This window comes from Tachypleus tridentatus, chromosome 2 (assembly GCF_004210375.1).
Source record: "Tachypleus tridentatus isolate NWPU-2018 chromosome 2, ASM421037v1, whole genome shotgun sequence".
In the NCBI taxonomy this organism is placed as follows: domain Eukaryota; kingdom Metazoa; phylum Arthropoda; class Merostomata; order Xiphosura; family Limulidae; genus Tachypleus; species Tachypleus tridentatus.
Window position 1 is genome coordinate 57,419,759 of NC_134826.1, and position 17,559 is coordinate 57,437,317.

The following is a 17,559-nucleotide window of genomic DNA, read 5'->3' on the forward strand; positions in this document are numbered from 1 at the left end:
GTTTACCTTCATAATGTAATATTAATGCCTAGCTTTACTGCTTATCTTCATTATGTAATATTACTGCCTACCTCCGTAATGTAATATTAATGTTTACCTTCATAATGTAATATTAATGCCTACCTTCATAATATAATGTTAATACCTACCTTCGCAGGAAATTATTTTTGCAACTGCTTTTCAACGTGTTAATTTCACGTGGTACTACCCATACAATTATCTCTACAGTATGGCATTTTATCATGCTACAATAAAACATTGTTACATTCACAAACTTACCTCCATAGGATACTCTTTTCCATTAATCGTGTGCTCTGAGCCCCTGCTATCGGATTTGCCCCAGTGAAAGTGAAGTTGTAGGAATTTATACCTGTTCCCCAGTCCGCCAGCTTCAATCGCTGGATTTTGGTTTCAGTTATAGTGACCTGTGCTGTAAAATCATAGTTAATGAGAACACCTTTAGTTTCAGTAAAGTTGGGCTTAAAATAATATATATATGTGTGTGTGTGCGTGCATGAGAAACTTTAACGTTAATTAATAAAAATTAATACTTCCTGCCCTATTGAGTCTACGAGTGAATGGTGATACACTCCATCCAGATGGGATGTCAGACCATCAGCAGGTTAACCCAGTTCGGTGCTAGTGTGTGCTTTACGATAAATTGAAACAAGTAATGTGTCTAGCTCAAGGACATAACAACTAGGTCAGAGTTTGTTTGAAGTTAAGCAAAAAGCTACAAAATGGATTATTTGTGTTTTACCCAACGCGGGTGCTATTTAAATGGGGGCACTAGGTAAGAGCAAACTTCAAACTCTCAACTTCATGAATCCAAATTACGAACCATTAGGCTACGTAGTCTCCTTACAAGCAGGTATATGTACATTATTTTGAGAGTATAAGAATGTTAATCAGTTCTAAAGTTATTTATTTCATTACACTAAGTACTTCATATGCTACAAGATTCAAAACTTACCAGTATGTCCATTGTTTTTAATCATAGCACTTTGTAGAGGGCTGTCGTATCCAATAAATGATATCTTTCCCAGCTGACTGTTCTTTTTTGCCCTGGACTTCTCGATGTTGATGGGCGACTGCTTGTTGCTGCTGCAAAACTTGGATACAGCAGCCCACTTGTTAAATGCTGCCCACACAATTAGAAACGTGTTATAATTACTTTGTGATTTAGACATAGCATTTAATAAATTATTGCGTTGTATTCATTATAACACTCACGATACTCACTGAAGTAAAACATTAACGGAAGGAGAAACAAGAGGAAATGAATTGATTATCAGGATGTTTGTACAAGAAGTTGATCGAAGTGCTCAGGATGTTTGTACAAGGAATGCTGAATTATTGAAATAAGAATGAAGATAAGTTAGCATATCATATATAAAAAATATAGGTCGTCCTTATGTCACTGTGGATGCCAGTTTAACAAGAAATAAAACGTTATTATTGATTCTTTTAAGTGTGAAGATATATTTACAAAGAGCCACTTGTCTCTGTCTAGTACGAAAATGAGCCCCAGAATTTAGCGTTGTAAGTCTGCTACTTATCGTTGAACCATCAGAGAATAAAAATGTGTTAAAATCATCGAATTAAGTGCAGGAACATTTTGATGATTTTTTGATATAATAAAAACTATTGAAAATACTTAATTAATAAAATAGTGTTTTAAAAATTCTGAGTTTTTTTTCATATGTTGTGGTTAAAGTTATTCTGATAAAAAGATATAAGTGTCATATTTACAATTTAATCGAAACATTAGGAAAATATGTAAATATTCATCTGTTTTATAGAAAATTAAACTTAACTATTATTTTGAGGGACAGCAGGGGCTAACAGGAAGTTTGAATACTATGTTTTCAATGCTAAAAACCTGGTTTCGATAACTGTAGTGGCACAGCGAAATAACTCATGATGTAGCTTTGTGCTTAACGACTTTTTAAAATATTTTTTTTATTTATATAAGGAAATTAATTAACGACATTTGTTCAAAATTTAAAATTATCCGAACGCACGATTCTTTAAGATATAAAGTTATAACACTTCAACTTACGAGTTAGTGACTTTAAAGAAGATATAATTTCACTGTGTTATTGAATAAATTACTTTGTAAAGGTATGGTTTATAAAACTGTAAATGAAACTAATAGTGACTAAAAGGTTCTAATTCGAAATGATTTGTTAGATAAAAGCTGAAAAAAGTTTAAACTGATTTATATAATAAAGCCCACACAACATGAGATTCTTGTGTGTTAGTACACTTACCTGCAGTTTTTTCCAAAAATGTTAGTGAATAATGATGGAAGAACATATGTGGTTAAGTATTTGTTCAAAGTATTGGTCAGTTTCATTGTAATTACAACAATTATTAAACATCAACACCAAAACGGTTTACATAAATATCTTTCTTTGTTTCAAAGTTAAGCACAAAACTACACAGTGGAATATCTTTGCTCTTGCCCACCATGGCTATAGAACCACTGTGCCGCAGCTAAAAAAAAATCTGAGACAATAAAGACTTTACTAGAAAACTCCCAGAGAGATAATTAAGTCATTTGTTTTCACATTCTCATAATACACTTACTTTTGCTAAAATACGATTGAGTATTTTTGGAGGTAAGTTTGTAATTTTTCATCAGATTTCTATTAATAAATTTAAAATTTATTTAAAATTGAAATAATAAGTGTAGCACTTGCTTTTTGAAATAGCTAGACGTTAAGAGCAGTGACAAGTAAAAACTCTTAGGTTTTGTAATAAAATATCTCAATTTCTATTACGAATGCTTATATATAATCAACTGACGTATTTCTTCAACGTATGGGAAGAATAGTGGCCTCAGAGGATAATAACGGCGACTCCTATGTCGCTTCCTTAAAGGTACATGACAGATTTTGTAACAATCAGTCCAACGGGTTGTTAGTTATAAACAGACACAACACACTGATTCAGATTCAATCATTGTCCTCCTATGCGTGGTGGGGGGTATGGACATATGCTTAGTTTGATAACTTTGGTCTAATGGTTCGCTAAGTATGAGTGAGAACACACAGACTTTTGTTTAGTAATGACTTAGGTATATAAATATATGTTGTTTTTTTTTCAATGTTTGCTATGGTCTTATGTTTCATGGAAGTATGCATAGTTATTTTAAAATTAAATATATATAAAAATTATATTTTGGAACGTAGTGATAAAATCATTTTTATGTAGTTTGATTGTAAATAAATTATATAAAATATTATCAATGTATGTATGAAAATTGGGTTGATCGGTGGATTTAAAAGCTGAGAACTCCAATACGTTCTTAACACTTTTAATTAAACTAATTTAAATACTTCTATCCTCGTTACTGGTTACTTTCAGTTTTTTTATAAATTACTTCCAGAAATCGTCTTTTCTCAATTATTTCCTAACATAAGTTGTCAAGATACAATTTAATGATTGTTTTCATAAATACTTTTAGAATAATTTTAAAATTTATTAATTAATATACAATATAACAAGTCCATATATTTTATGGAATAATACTTTAAATGTTTTGAAGAGCCCTATTTTGCACTGCTATTTAAGGAGAGCACAGTGTTGAGTACAAGTGAACAAAACACAAATTACGAACTTTTTATTAATCATAACAAACTAATTATGGCCAAACACTTTACTGAAGTTGTCTTCATCATAGTAGTAGTTCAAGGTGTTTTTTATACGTTTAATTAGTACTTAACATTACTAATTAGTAATTAGCCAGTTAGTTACTAATTACTAATTAGTAATGTTAAGTACCATTAAACGTACTGAGATGTTTTTCAAGGTGAAAATAAAGAAATAACTCGAATTAAAAATGATAACTTAAAAATACGTAATTTTGATAGAACAAATAAAAATTAATAACTAAAAATACACTATGGTTAATCTTTGATAGCTTGTTTAGACAGAATATTCACAATGAGTAAAGTGGAATGCGCGACAGCTGCCTGTAGTAGAGAAAAAACACACAAGGATGACACTTCCAAAGTCTGTCGTCTTCAGAACTTTCTGGACGCCTGGTTATTTCATGTAGAGCAGGCAATAAATATGTCATAGTAACTAATTAAAAATAACAATAACAAAATAATGCAAACCAGCAGTGAAAAAAACAAAGAGTTTTGTAAATTGTAGATTTTGTCATTTTTCCTTAATAGGCTGATGGGTGGATGTGTGTCTTCTCTTCTCGCTCTACATTTCTATTATTTTATTATCGTTGTGTTACATTGCTTGTTTCCTGTACTCTAGGCTCAACTAAAATTGAATGTGATATTACAATTCAGTTTGTTTCATCTATTTATCAGAGCTGAATCAAGTTTGAAAAATTTGTTTCGTTGCATTAACCAAATATTTCTACAAAATATCACGAAAAAATATAATGACTCCTAGTTCACTTTTTATAAAAAGCTTCTAGTTGTTTGGTAGAAAACACTGAAGTTAATCATGTTTTATAATAAATGCAATGAAAAACTAACAACAAATAAACGGAATGAACTGTTTGATCTTTGAGTTATTTTCTTTGACCGAAACCTTAATCTCCTATCACAATGCTGTTAAAATACATTAATTTTTATTATTACCTGCACCTCCATGATAATTCCAATGAAAATCACCTTCACCAGTCACTACACCTGAAAATTAAAATAATAAATTAATTTTATGCGCAATTTTTATATTCAGGGATAAATCGAACAGATTTATTTTATTTTTGTTTGTTTAAAATTAGCCACAAAGCTACAGAAATATCCGCCCGCCACAAATATCGAAATCTGGTTTCTGGCGTTATGTGTTTGTTTTTTTTGTAGTACAGCCACATAGGGCTATTTGCTGTTTCGACAGAGGGGAATCAAACCTTTGATTTTAGCATTGTAAGTCCGTAGATTTACCGCTGTCCCAGCGGGGACTTCAAGCGTTGTAAGTCTGCAGACATATTGCTGTGCTACTGGGGGTGCCTTCGTGTTTTGCTTTTTAACACATATGATTTTGAATTTTGCAGTTTCTTTAACTTTAGGATTTAGTAAGTCCACTACGATTTATTCTTCAGGAATATTTTAACATTTCATCATAAGACCATTACTACATAGCTTGAATGAACCAGCTGAATTGTGAATGAATACCATGCTGGCTAATGTTAAATTCACGAGATAAAGCATTCAACTATTTATGTTGAAATTATAATGAAGTGAATGAATTCTAGAAATTTTAGGCTTAGTTTAATTTTTGCGATATGGATGATCTGTTTAAGCTGGAAAAGTTTTGTAATAACTAATGCTTCATGTTTATACATTAGCATTAGTATTAAGTAGTTAAGCCTAATACCAATATCCAATCTACTATAAAATAAGCAATAATTCTTTTATTGTGATATTTCAAAACAATACTTAAGGTTTCTTTTTTGATTTCACATTGAAAGTATTAAGAAAATTCGGAAGCGTTTTGAAGATCCATACCTCGTGAATAAACAATAGTACAATTCTGCAACAAAGTACATATTAAGTAACAATGTGGGTTTCATTTGGAAGGATAAGTGGAAGTAAAGTCTTCCTACTCGTGAACAGTTAATGCTTTTAGCGAGAAAACTGAAGCTGTATTAAAATACGGTATGTTTAATGTCTTGATTGAAACACGTTTGTTCAAAACATGGTCATATAACATTCCTTAAAAAACACAAAACACACTGGAGCAGTGGGGCAAATTAAAAAAAAAAATTAAAATTTCTCAGGACGGGAAACACACTGCACCATTCAAAAAAGAGTTATGCGGTCATGATAATGTTTAGTAGTCATGCCACAAACTGAAACTGATTTAGATCATTATATTGTTTACTAAAAATCCTAACGTTAATTCTTTTGAAATTAAAAGTTTTACAGATACGACAAGTTCATTATAAGAAACACATCACTTTAAAAAATTACCATAGTTACTATGGTTTTATAAAGTTTCATCTATCACTGATTTTATTTTATTGTATACTGACAGAAATGTAAAGTATGAATGGTCAGTAAATGGCATAAGGTTTTTTATTGAAACACACCCTAGCTAAAACCGCAACAAACCTTCTTCGGTTGCTTTTCGTTTTTAAAAGTGACTTTATTCTGTTTATTCATTCAGGAAATTTGCTTATTAAGATATGAAACTTTACGGAAGGCTGCTAGAACACACAAAGATAATTATAGTTTTACTAGTTATTTTTATATAAAATTAATTGGTTCTTTGTTTATTTTTAGCGCGAAAGTATACAATAGAAAATAAGCGCTTGGTTTATTGTGAGGAAATTGAACCTTGAATTTTAGCGTTGTAAGTCCGTTAACATTCTTCTTATCTTCTGGTAAGAAAAATTAGTGATTTCGTACTTATTTTATTGTCATAACTGGCAACAAACATAAAACTAGTCAATAACGTAAAACACACGGACCTCATTGGCAATGAATGATAAAAACAAATAGGCAGCTTAATTTTCCACTTTCCGTGTTGTGATCACGAGATTTTGTAAAACGTATTAATTATAACAGAAAGTATAGCTGTTAAATAATCTTACAGTCTTAAATGTTCCTAATCACAACAGTTTTATCAGGGGATAAATACTCTGAATTGTGAGTAATATCTCTTCATTTCCATCCATCTCAGAAGGTAAGCAGACGTTTGCTACACGTTTTACCAATCTCCTCTAAACTGGAGTTTAGTCTCCAGTTACAGAAATGTTAAAAAACATTGTAGTAATGTGCTTAAACCTCGCAAGCTTCAAGCGTACGACTTCGTAATAACAATAATGGTGATTTCCATAAGAAATCCAGACGTCTAAGGGTATTACGAAATACATCATTCTGTGGTTGCTGTGGAAAGTAATGTTTTATCCATACAAACACAATAAACTGTCGCTGTAACTAACAACACATATAGGAATATAAATTCTTTTCAGGTAAGACGATATTCAGTCAGGTCTATGTTTTGATATTCGTTTAACATACTCTTTCATTTAAACCGCTCGTATCGCTCTAGATTATGATTAATGTCATTCGTAATGGTTATTTTATCGTTGTTGAGATCTTTCCACAACACATTCGAATATTCTGTAAAGTTTTCAGTATTATGTTACGTTTTATAATTTATTTCAGACGACTCTCCGGTTTATTATGTTTCGTTCGTTACGAATTACTATTTCAAATAACCGGCAATTTTAATTTTATTTAGAAGTTAATTAAATGTTAATATATATTAAGTTTATGATATTTGCCAATAAGATTGAGAACAGATTTTTATTTTTAATATAAATACATAAACAAAAACAACATAATTTATAATAACGGTTATTACAAATGATGGATTATATACAACAGTTTTACAAATCTGCAGACATACAAAGTCTTATATTTGGTCTAGAACTGAATATTTTATCGACGATTCAGGTCCACGAGGAGCAAATTAATTCTGAGTTGATACTGTCACACGTCCCTTAAGCTAGACAGCGTGAGTGGCCTCACATTCTTGCAAGCTGACTTTCTCAGCGAAGATATTTAATGACCTAGTAGAAATACTAACGTCCGAAGTTAATTCACCGAAGTTAAACGAATTTTAATGTTCAAAATCTATAAACGTTCGTGGTCTAATTCTGTAGTTTTCAGATTAATAAGTGTTAATCACAATTATAGCTTCCGAAGCCTATAGCATACTGACTATAGCTGACGAATATATAATTGTCTAGCAGCGGTTTCATATATCAATCATGTGAGTTTCTAGAACGTTCAAGAATGTTCGAACACGCTGGAGTTTTCGTTAAACAAACATTATTGATTCTTATTCTCATGAATTTTCTACAAGTTTAGAGAACAGGCGGGACTTGCACAATACACATCCAACAGTATACGTCACATGCTTCCCGTTGAAACACACGTAGGTATTAAAATAAACGTATAACTGTAAATCAGCAAGTCAGTAATAATTATATATTGAAATAATTATAATATCGTACTAAACACAATTCTTAAAAGGTGTCATCAACAATGTAGCATAGTTCGTTAAATTTATCTTCAAGCTTGAATAATAGTCGGTTAAATACTTAATCGAATTTTTTATTAAATATGTATTGAAAATTAATGACAAAATGATCCCAAATGTAGCTGAAAGATTTACTGGAATACTTACATTGAAAGAAGAATAAAATTGTAAATTTTATGAGAGTAATTAGTTAAAAATGGCAAAAAGTACAGTCCAAATACTATAAAAAATAAAGAAACTTATACCTAATAAATATGAAAATAGGTGTAACTTACAAATATTAGGATCATGTCTGACCACCAGAGCAACTGTATTATTATGATGCGAGAAAAACGTATAGAAACCATATCAAGGTAAATTTAAATAGATATACGATTGTCATAGTTTTGGTTAAGGTGGAAAAGTTAACACCTCACACCACAATATGAAAGTGCGCTAAATCATTTTGGTCAAACTGAATAATGTCTCGTGTCACCTAATATATTGTAAGTAAACTGTATGATATTGTTTAAGCCAGAAAAGTTTCCATCTTAATACAAATAAATGGAAATACACTATATCATTTTGATAAAACTAGATAATTTTATATTTTATCCAAGTTGAATAATGTCCTTTCTCGCATCACTAACTTGAAGTACAACTTAAAACAAACAATCTCAATGAAGGTCGAAGTTGAAAATTTCCTTTATTCGTGTTTGGCATGATGAGATGTACACGTAGCTAATGAGCAAACAAAGTGTCATTCACACTTGCCGCCTTTGATGGCAATGATCGTAAATGACATAAAAACAGACGCAATTCTTGTGTAAGATTTCCCAGAACTTCTAGAGTAAATCTTACAGACCTCATTAGGAAAAGGTTAATGATTACCTAACTCATTCCACCCAGTTTAGACACTGTAAAAGTTAAATTAAAATCATATTAAGGTGTGTCAGCCTTAGCTCATCAGTTAGCTACGGAGCCCGCCCATACTAGACTTGATAGAATCAGACATGGTTAGTTTTTAAGAATTAGATCATATCTATGTTTAATACATTGTGAAAACAGTGTTGTTTTAAGACATAGACAAACTAGGGTACATAGCTTAGATGGGACTCCCCAAGTTTGTTTTATGACAACAACACACACACATATATAGATCGATTATTTCAAGATTATTGGATTTTCTCTAATGCAGTATGCAGAAACGTACAATGTATAATGAGATGATCTCATTATTTCTCCAATTTTCTTGATTCATGTTTTATCTCAGATCTGACACTAAAATGCAAAATCTCATTTCGTAACACAAAACAACTCAGTTACAAAAACAATTACTGTTTACTTTCTACTGTTTAGGATATCGAAAGTCACAAGACGGCCCTGAAAATAAAATAATATTATCTAAGGTCATTATATTGAGCAGTGTCTGAATAAATTACAATAAAATGTTAAACACAAATGTATCATTAAATGTACTCTTTTCACTAACGAGTCCCTGTTCCTTATCCTCACATACTTTTTATTGTTTGCAAGTCAGAAACTGTCTCACAGTAGCCTAACTTTTAAAAAGCATAGTTCATTATATATGTCTTCAACATTAAAGCACGACGTGTTAAATGTTTTCAAATCTGTTAAGTATGTATTTCTATACATCAGAATATCTATAATTTTAATACCGATTATTCACTACGTAAATGTTTCAAACGTTTAGTATTCGTGAGGTTTTGTTCATAATGTATGAAATTGGTGAAAGGAAATATTAAATATCGATCAACTCTAATTATTCCTGGGTTGGGTGATTCAACCCAACGTGTTCTCCATTATGGATCATAACTGGAACACGAGATATGCTATAGAGACCAACAATGATCTTTCTTATTTTTAAATTAGGTAATGGCACAAGAGTATAACATCCCTTGTTGAGACTGATCCAAGACAGCTATTAACAGCTTAACGTTTTAAGCTTTACCTTAGTGTTGCAATCTGAAAGCAACCTATTTTGAGAGCTCGCATGAAAGTAGTTGTTGATGCAATTAATACAAACTCATTTGACAACTAGATCTTTGATTGTGTTCATTTTAATTAAGATTATGATTGTTTAGAAACACACTTTATGTTTTCAAGATTAAACATACACACCAATCATTCAGTTCTTCCGTTTTAATGGCAGTTAATATTTTTCATTTTGTAAGCAGCTCAGAATGTTTACATGTGATGTATTTATTTAACAAGGTAACTTCAACACCAGTAAAATAATTTGCTTTCAGGCATGAACTGGGACATTTAGAAAAAAATTGCAATGAGCTCCCATCTGGAAAATTATGTAAAAATATCTTAATAGTCTATTTGCACAGTAAAAGTAATTATTTGTCTGTTGTTATCACGTTGATATTTATGTTAAGATGTGTGGTAATACTACCAGTAATGATGTGCATTGAAAAGGATTTACGTGATGTGTTATAAAAATTACAGATCGTGCGAGTTATGTAATTTAGACACTAAATTAATTATAATTCTTAAGTATGTATTATTGTTATTTTTATGACAACTTTCTGAGATTTCCTAGTCTTTTTCAAAAAAAAAAAGAATAAAGTCCATTCCTGCTTGGTTTCGTCACATGTTATTTATAATTATACATTAGTAGTGAATTACTTACACTGTGCTCTTCATTAAGGAGGATAGTAAGTGGTTATGCTACACATCAAAAATGGTATATAAAATTTTAAATCAGAAAAATAAAACGGTAATTGCAAGGTGATATTTGTATTGTACAAACATGACAAAACAGACAACTAATAAACATATCTGAATAAACCAAAATGAAAAGGCTTCGGTTAGTTTCGCAACGCCTGGTCGCTAGGATCTGAATGATGTTGATTTAGTCCACAAAATTCTTCCATTTATTATTTTAAATGCTGATTGTGAATGGTTGTTTAATACTTCACTAGAATTAGAAGTAATTGTCGTATCATTCTATTTATAACACTAGTTTATATGGATATGTTCCGGCTTCAAAAACTCAAACTTGTGTAACATGTATAAAATAAATCGTTTAAATAGCAATAACATATAACATATGTATATACAAGCAAAGGTACGTTTCCCCAGTCACAAGAAAGCTCAAGTAATCTATCAATTTAAATTACATCAAAGAATTTAAAAACGTTAATGCATTCTTAGTTTCACTCAGAGCCAAAGTTTTGAGCTACTTATGTATACAACCACGAAAAGTAATTGTTGAACATTTCTATTATATTAACATCCGCTTGACAATAACATGCAGTAAGTCTACAATTTTATTCTTTAAGTGGCGTCACATTTTGAAATATGAATGATAGTTTAGTGTAGAATACCCTGCTTGCGAAATAAACCTTGGCATCAGCATTATCCATGTCTGCTCTGACGTTGTTTCTGTAGTGAATGTTGCTTTTCAGATGGGAAACAGATGAACATTCGGACAATACGATTTGCTGTATATATACAAGATACACGTTTCTTAAAGCAGTTGCGTTATGGTAGCCAGGTGTGATTTTTTGCTATTTTCGCTGTAACTTGCATGCAATTAAGGATTTGTAACAAAAGTTAAAAAAGAAGCAATTACCGTTCCATTGCACTATTTTAGCCGAAACACGCAAATCGTTAGTCTAATGCTGTATTACTCTTGATTGGAGTCCACTTCATGTAATTCTGCTTCCAAGCTTCTCACTCAGCTAAAACCTCGTTCGCGACATCAAGACGATAAATCTGAAATTAGTGTTATCATGGTTATACGTTTAAACTCCACTATCTACTTTCCACTACCAAACATTTTTAAGGGGAGGTCCATCTACGTTCCACTACCAAACATTTTTAAGGTGAGGTACACCTATGTTCCACTACCAAACATTTTTAAGGGAAGGTCCATCCAAGTTTGCTACTAAACTTAAGCAAAACTGGCTTATCCAATTCCTCAAACTTTTCATTTTAGACAAAAGGACAATCAAAAACTCTGCTTTATAGTTATGTAGACAGAGGAAAAATAATATTTGTGGCAAGTAAACTTCACTAAATAGTTTATGTTTTCTCTTAGGATACAATTTTGAGGACTTTGATTGTTCTCAGATGGCAATGTTTACTTAGACGGTGACTAAGTCAAATTTTTGTCATTGAAATTTTAATCAATATGAATTTCTTAGTTAAGATTTTGTTTTTAAATTCTATGTCTCTTGAGAGAATTATGTTTGTTTGTTTGTTTTGAAATTTCGCACAAAGCTACTCGAGGGCTATCTGTGCTAGCCGTCCCTAATTTAGCAATGTAAGATTAGAGGGAAGGCAGCTAGTCATCACCACCCACCGCCAACTCTTGGGCTACTCTTTTACCAACGAATAGTGGGATTGACCGTCACATTATAACGCCCCAAGGCTGAAAGGGCGAGGATGTTTGGTGCGACCGGGATGCGAACCCGCGACCCTCAGATTACGAGTCGCACGCCTTAACACGCTTGGCCATGCCGGGCCATTAGAGAGATTTATGTTGATTGCAAACTCGATTTATGTTTGAAAAGTATAGTTGTTGTAATACTCTAAACCATTTATGATAAATCGAAGCGACTCACACAAAAACTATATTAAGCAAAAAAATAATCATGTTAAAGAAAGATGTTAACAGCCATTTCAGGGGATCTGTCATACAAGGAGAAAGAATATTTACTTTACGAAATAAAATTACACCATTTATAATCGTTTTATTTATACATATCTTTAATAACGCAAAAATAATACTACAATTTGGAGAAATTTATTATAATGATACTTTTAAAATTTGTATTAAAAACTCAAACAGTTAAAGCTGTAGCAGAACAACATTATGTACAGTCTTAGGTTTGGATTGAACTTTACTCACCATGTATAGTTTCAGGACATTGGTAATATCAAAATTATGTTTTGAAATAAGATTAAATGTTTAAGTTGAAGAAGTTTTCAAAACGTTTGAAATATTTAATCAGTTAACTTCTAATTTAAAACTTGTACACTGGTGTTATTAAAACACTGTTAGAGATCATGGGAAGTTTAATTAGTTGGGATATGGTTGGGATTATACTTTATGCGAACAATAAAAGCTGACTATTCAAAAATACTCCGTTGAGTATTTCTAATTAGGGTCGACCAGAGAACAGGTTCTCGTTTCACCCTAGATATTTGTTAGAATTACATCAATAATAATATGTACTACCAACGTGGCTTTGCAAATGATAAAAGAGTGCTTTAATGTTAGGGAAGTTTAACTACTATATACAACAATAAAAATAATAACTAAAAGTTTTGATTTCTCTTCCCGTCCAGCATGGCCAGGTGGTTGAGGTGCTGTACTCGTAATCTGAAGATCGCAGGTTCGAATCTCCGTCGCACCAAACATGCTCACCCTTTCAGACGTGGAAGCGTTATAATGTGACAGTCAATCCTGTTGTTCGAGTAGCCCAAAAATTGGCGGTGGGCAGTGATGATTAGCTGTCTTCCCTCTAGTCTTACACTGCTAAATTAAGGACGCCTAGCGCAGATAACCCTCGTATAACTTTGCACAAAATTCAAAAATCACATAAACAAAACAAATTTCTCTTCTCCTAAAAGAGTGCATGTGTGTGAAATTTGGCAGTATGTGTCGCATGTGTATCTTGTATCCTTTCAGCGTGATCTATCTTATCGGGTTTCACAACTTTTTATGACAAATATCACAGAATAACATCATGTCTGTTATGGCGTTACACGATGTATATTGCTTACCTTGTGTACAATAATTTATGATCTTGATTGTACAAAATGGACCGATACATCAAAGTTTACCGATGCGTAATAGTGTCTATCAGAGCACAAATATAAAAATATCGAAACTCTATTTGTTGTATTGCGTTCCTGGGAACAAGTTTCTAAAACGTTTTAAATGTTTTTCGAAAGCCTTATTGACCAGCACCATAAACCATACATCTCAGAAGATTCAAATGAACAGAAGAGCCGTAGGCAGAAACGTTAAACACCAACAACGTAGAGATAAAAATTCTTTATAAGTTACCAGTTCCTTTTTTACTAAAAGAATTGAATTTGCAATGTGACATTTGCTACCAATGATGACTTAAACATAACTTTTCAAACGCTACAAGAGAAAAACGGTTGTCAAATGTCTGCTGGAATTTCAACAGCCATCTACATTACGAACGTCGACCTAACTAGGATAATATTAGAATAATAACCCTTATGCAAATGTGGATGTCATGTGCCTTGTTTTACGTGAATCCACGAGATTAACCTGTTCAGTGCCATAGACGAGATAACTCGTCCAAACCGATCGGTAGCACAGTGCCACAGACGAGTTAATTCGTTCTCAATAATACCTAACTTCAACGCTAGATATCAGCACCATACATACATTTGACCTACTTACAAATTGTTTCACTTTCGATCCAAAATGGCGTCACAAAAAAGTTACAAAATGATGGTTAATAATGAGCATTACAGAGAGTCTATTTAACTACAGTTACTTATGAAGTTCCCCCTTTAGCGTATTTAATGATCAATAATTTCTCGTGGCATAAATATTTCATTACATATTTTTAATTGGGCTTTTACACAAAAACTGGACATATTCCAGTTGAGTTAATTAAATATTGAATTTAGAACTATTTATATAATAGTGTGCCGAAAGTTAAATTTTATGCAAAGCTATCATGGCTTATTTATGTATCTTAAAGATTGTTTGCTGCATGATTTATCTTAATACGTGGTTCAACTCTGAGTCTTTGTTCTCAAACTTTTACTTAAATCCTAATATAACATATTGTTTAAGAACAAAGTTCTCAAATGTTAAGCCTTTTTGTTTCGTTAAAGTATTTATGCTAAAACCATTCAAACATACGTCAATATACAGTGTATTTTGAGTATTTTTATTCATTTCTCCTCCTACGAGTGTATTTTGTTCACTTTTTGTTTTTAACTAGCAGTTATGTGAAGGGGAAGTGTTTGTATAGAGAGATGGTTTAATAATATGTCAGATAAGAAGGTGCGTGTGTGTGTTTTTCTTATAGCAAAGCCACATCGGGCTATCTGCTGAGCCCAGCGAGGGGAATCAAACCCCTGATTTTAGCGTTGTAAATCCGTAGACATACCGTTGTACTAGCGGGGGGAGATATGAAAGTAGAAACTCGATTATGAATCTTATGTTCCTCCTTTCAGCACAAACATGGGGAAGGGGGATATTTTAGTGGTTACACTCATTTTATTGTTAACCACCAGTCAGACTGTAACTTTCAAAGGAACAACAGCTTGTATGATTCAATAGGTGGATGAAATATGAATGGCATTTGTACATATTTGCAACAATCAATATACCATTCAACTCAATAACATAAAGTGTAACACTTGAATTTCATTCACTAAATTACAATGGGCAAAAGACAAAACAATATCTATTGAAGGGATGAAAAGGTTAGAGGAAATGAGAGTATGAGCCACTCAAAATACTTTTCTAATTATTAATCTGTCTAAAATTACTTTTTAAGTTTTTCAAATATTTTAACAGGTGAAAAGAATTTAATTTTACTTACCACCATTTTCATTGTTTTAATGTCTTATTTTTACAACAACACCATTTAAGAAGAACAGTTCTATATCTTCCTAAAAACTAACTAAAGAAAACATGGAACAAAGTTATTTTTTGTTTCTTTGAAACAAGTTGAGTATTAGAGGACTGATTCAGTTGAAACTCCAGTCTTCAGCTGTGGGCGCCACACGTTATTAGTTGATCAGCATCAGAACTTTAAAGTAAATGGGCAATACTATGAGTCATTCATTTTATTACATATGTTTATTAAATAAAAAGAGGTAACTTCGGCTCTATTTAAACTCCTAAATGAACGCCGATTCCAATTACACGTTACGTAACTTTTAAAATAAGTTAGAAAAAATTAATTTCATTTACAACAAACCATTGTAACGTACTCTTAAATCACTAAGTCCCGACATTAATAACTAACATTTTACAACGTGTGTGATTGATGTGTGCAGGAATAGACCATTAATGTCTTGTTTATATTAAGTCAACTTAAGTCCTGTACTTTGTTACCATTCAAGTGCATGACAGAATAGTCAATATAGTGAAATAATCAAGCAATAGAATAGGTGAAAAACTAACTTATTTAAGAAAACAATATGATTTATTAATTACTTTATATTCACATATATTTAGAACATTCTCTTATGATCGCATCATACATGGGCATAAATCCAATAAAACAAATTTTATCATTGTAGACTATCATATAACACATCAGTTCTCAGGTTTCATGTATTTACCATGTTGATATCCATTACCTTGGTAACAATTTTATAGAACAAAAAGGTGTTAGATACATTCAATTTATAATGTGTTTGTGCGTTTTCTCATAGCACAGCCACATCGCGTTATCCGCTGAGTCCACCGAGGGGAATCGAATCCCTGATTTTAGAGTTGTAAATCCGTTGACTCACCGCTATACCAGCGGGGAACTTGAATAGTTGTATGTTGGAATTATAAATAAGTTTGTTTTTTGAATTTTCGTGCAAAGCTACACGAGGGCTATCTGCGTTAGCCGTCCTTAACTTAGCAGTGATTTACTAGAGGGAAGTCAGCTAGTCATCACCACCCACCGCCAACTATTGGGCTATTCCTTCATCAACAAATAGTAGGACTGATTAACTGTTACCTTGTAACGCCCCCATGACTGGAAGGTCGAGATGTTCATTGTGATGGGGATTTGATCCCACGATCTTCAGATTGCGAGTTCAGCGTCTTTACAACCTGGCTATTCAGGGCCTACATGAATAAGTGTACCAACCTGAAATATTTGAAAACCTTTTTTTTTTTGTGCTATGATAACAACGACGAAAACAGCATTTGCTATTTCGCTAATAAGACTCTTGTATTATGAAGTTTTACATAACGGATAGATTAAAAAAATCGTATTCGTAAAATGGTGTCAGATTTGTTTGTTTATAAATTTGTAGCTAAGTTACGCAAAACCTATCTGACTACCCTTATTTGAACGACTAACCGTAACTCTGTTAGCTTGCTCACGAAAGCGAAGTGTGAATTACATTTTTTTTCGGCAACCGAATGCGAAATTTCAACCCTTGAAGTGACTGTCAGAGCACGCAAACAATTAGACCACGCCCAGACCAAATACGTCAGGAAAAATATATTTAAGATGTTGAAAATATAATTTTTCTTCCTGTGATTTTTTATAAAAGTAAATAAAACAACGCTGAGGAAAATATTTTTACAACCGAGATGTTTCAAAATCACAAACTAGAAAAACCCTTTTCTTTAAGTGTAATATTCAAACCTTGTCGTTTTCCGAAATATTATTTTCAAATTTATCAAAAGAGCTTAAAATTTCAATACACTGTAATTAAAGCATATAAAACGCTAAAAATTAGTATGTTATTTTACACGGTTAAGAACATACACATTTCTCTAATACTTAAGAAATAGGATAGCATTCCATTGATGTTGATTTAGTCCACAAAATTCTTCCATTTATTATT

General features: G+C 31.9%; 1 protein-coding gene across 1 annotated transcript in view; it reads right to left on the minus strand.

The window, feature by feature from the left end:
• LOC143243912 (carbonic anhydrase 6-like) overlaps positions 1-17,559 on the minus strand; it is a 59,137-nt gene that overhangs the window by 12,659 nt on the left and 28,919 nt on the right. The window contains exons 2-4 of the mRNA XM_076487690.1: positions 4,611-4,661; positions 974-1,141; positions 280-430 (exon numbers count right to left, since the gene is read on the minus strand). Of these exons, the coding sequence (XP_076343805.1) occupies positions 280-430; positions 974-1,141; positions 4,611-4,661 (370 nt within the window). The remainder of the gene's footprint in view (positions 1-279; positions 431-973; positions 1,142-4,610; positions 4,662-17,559) is intronic.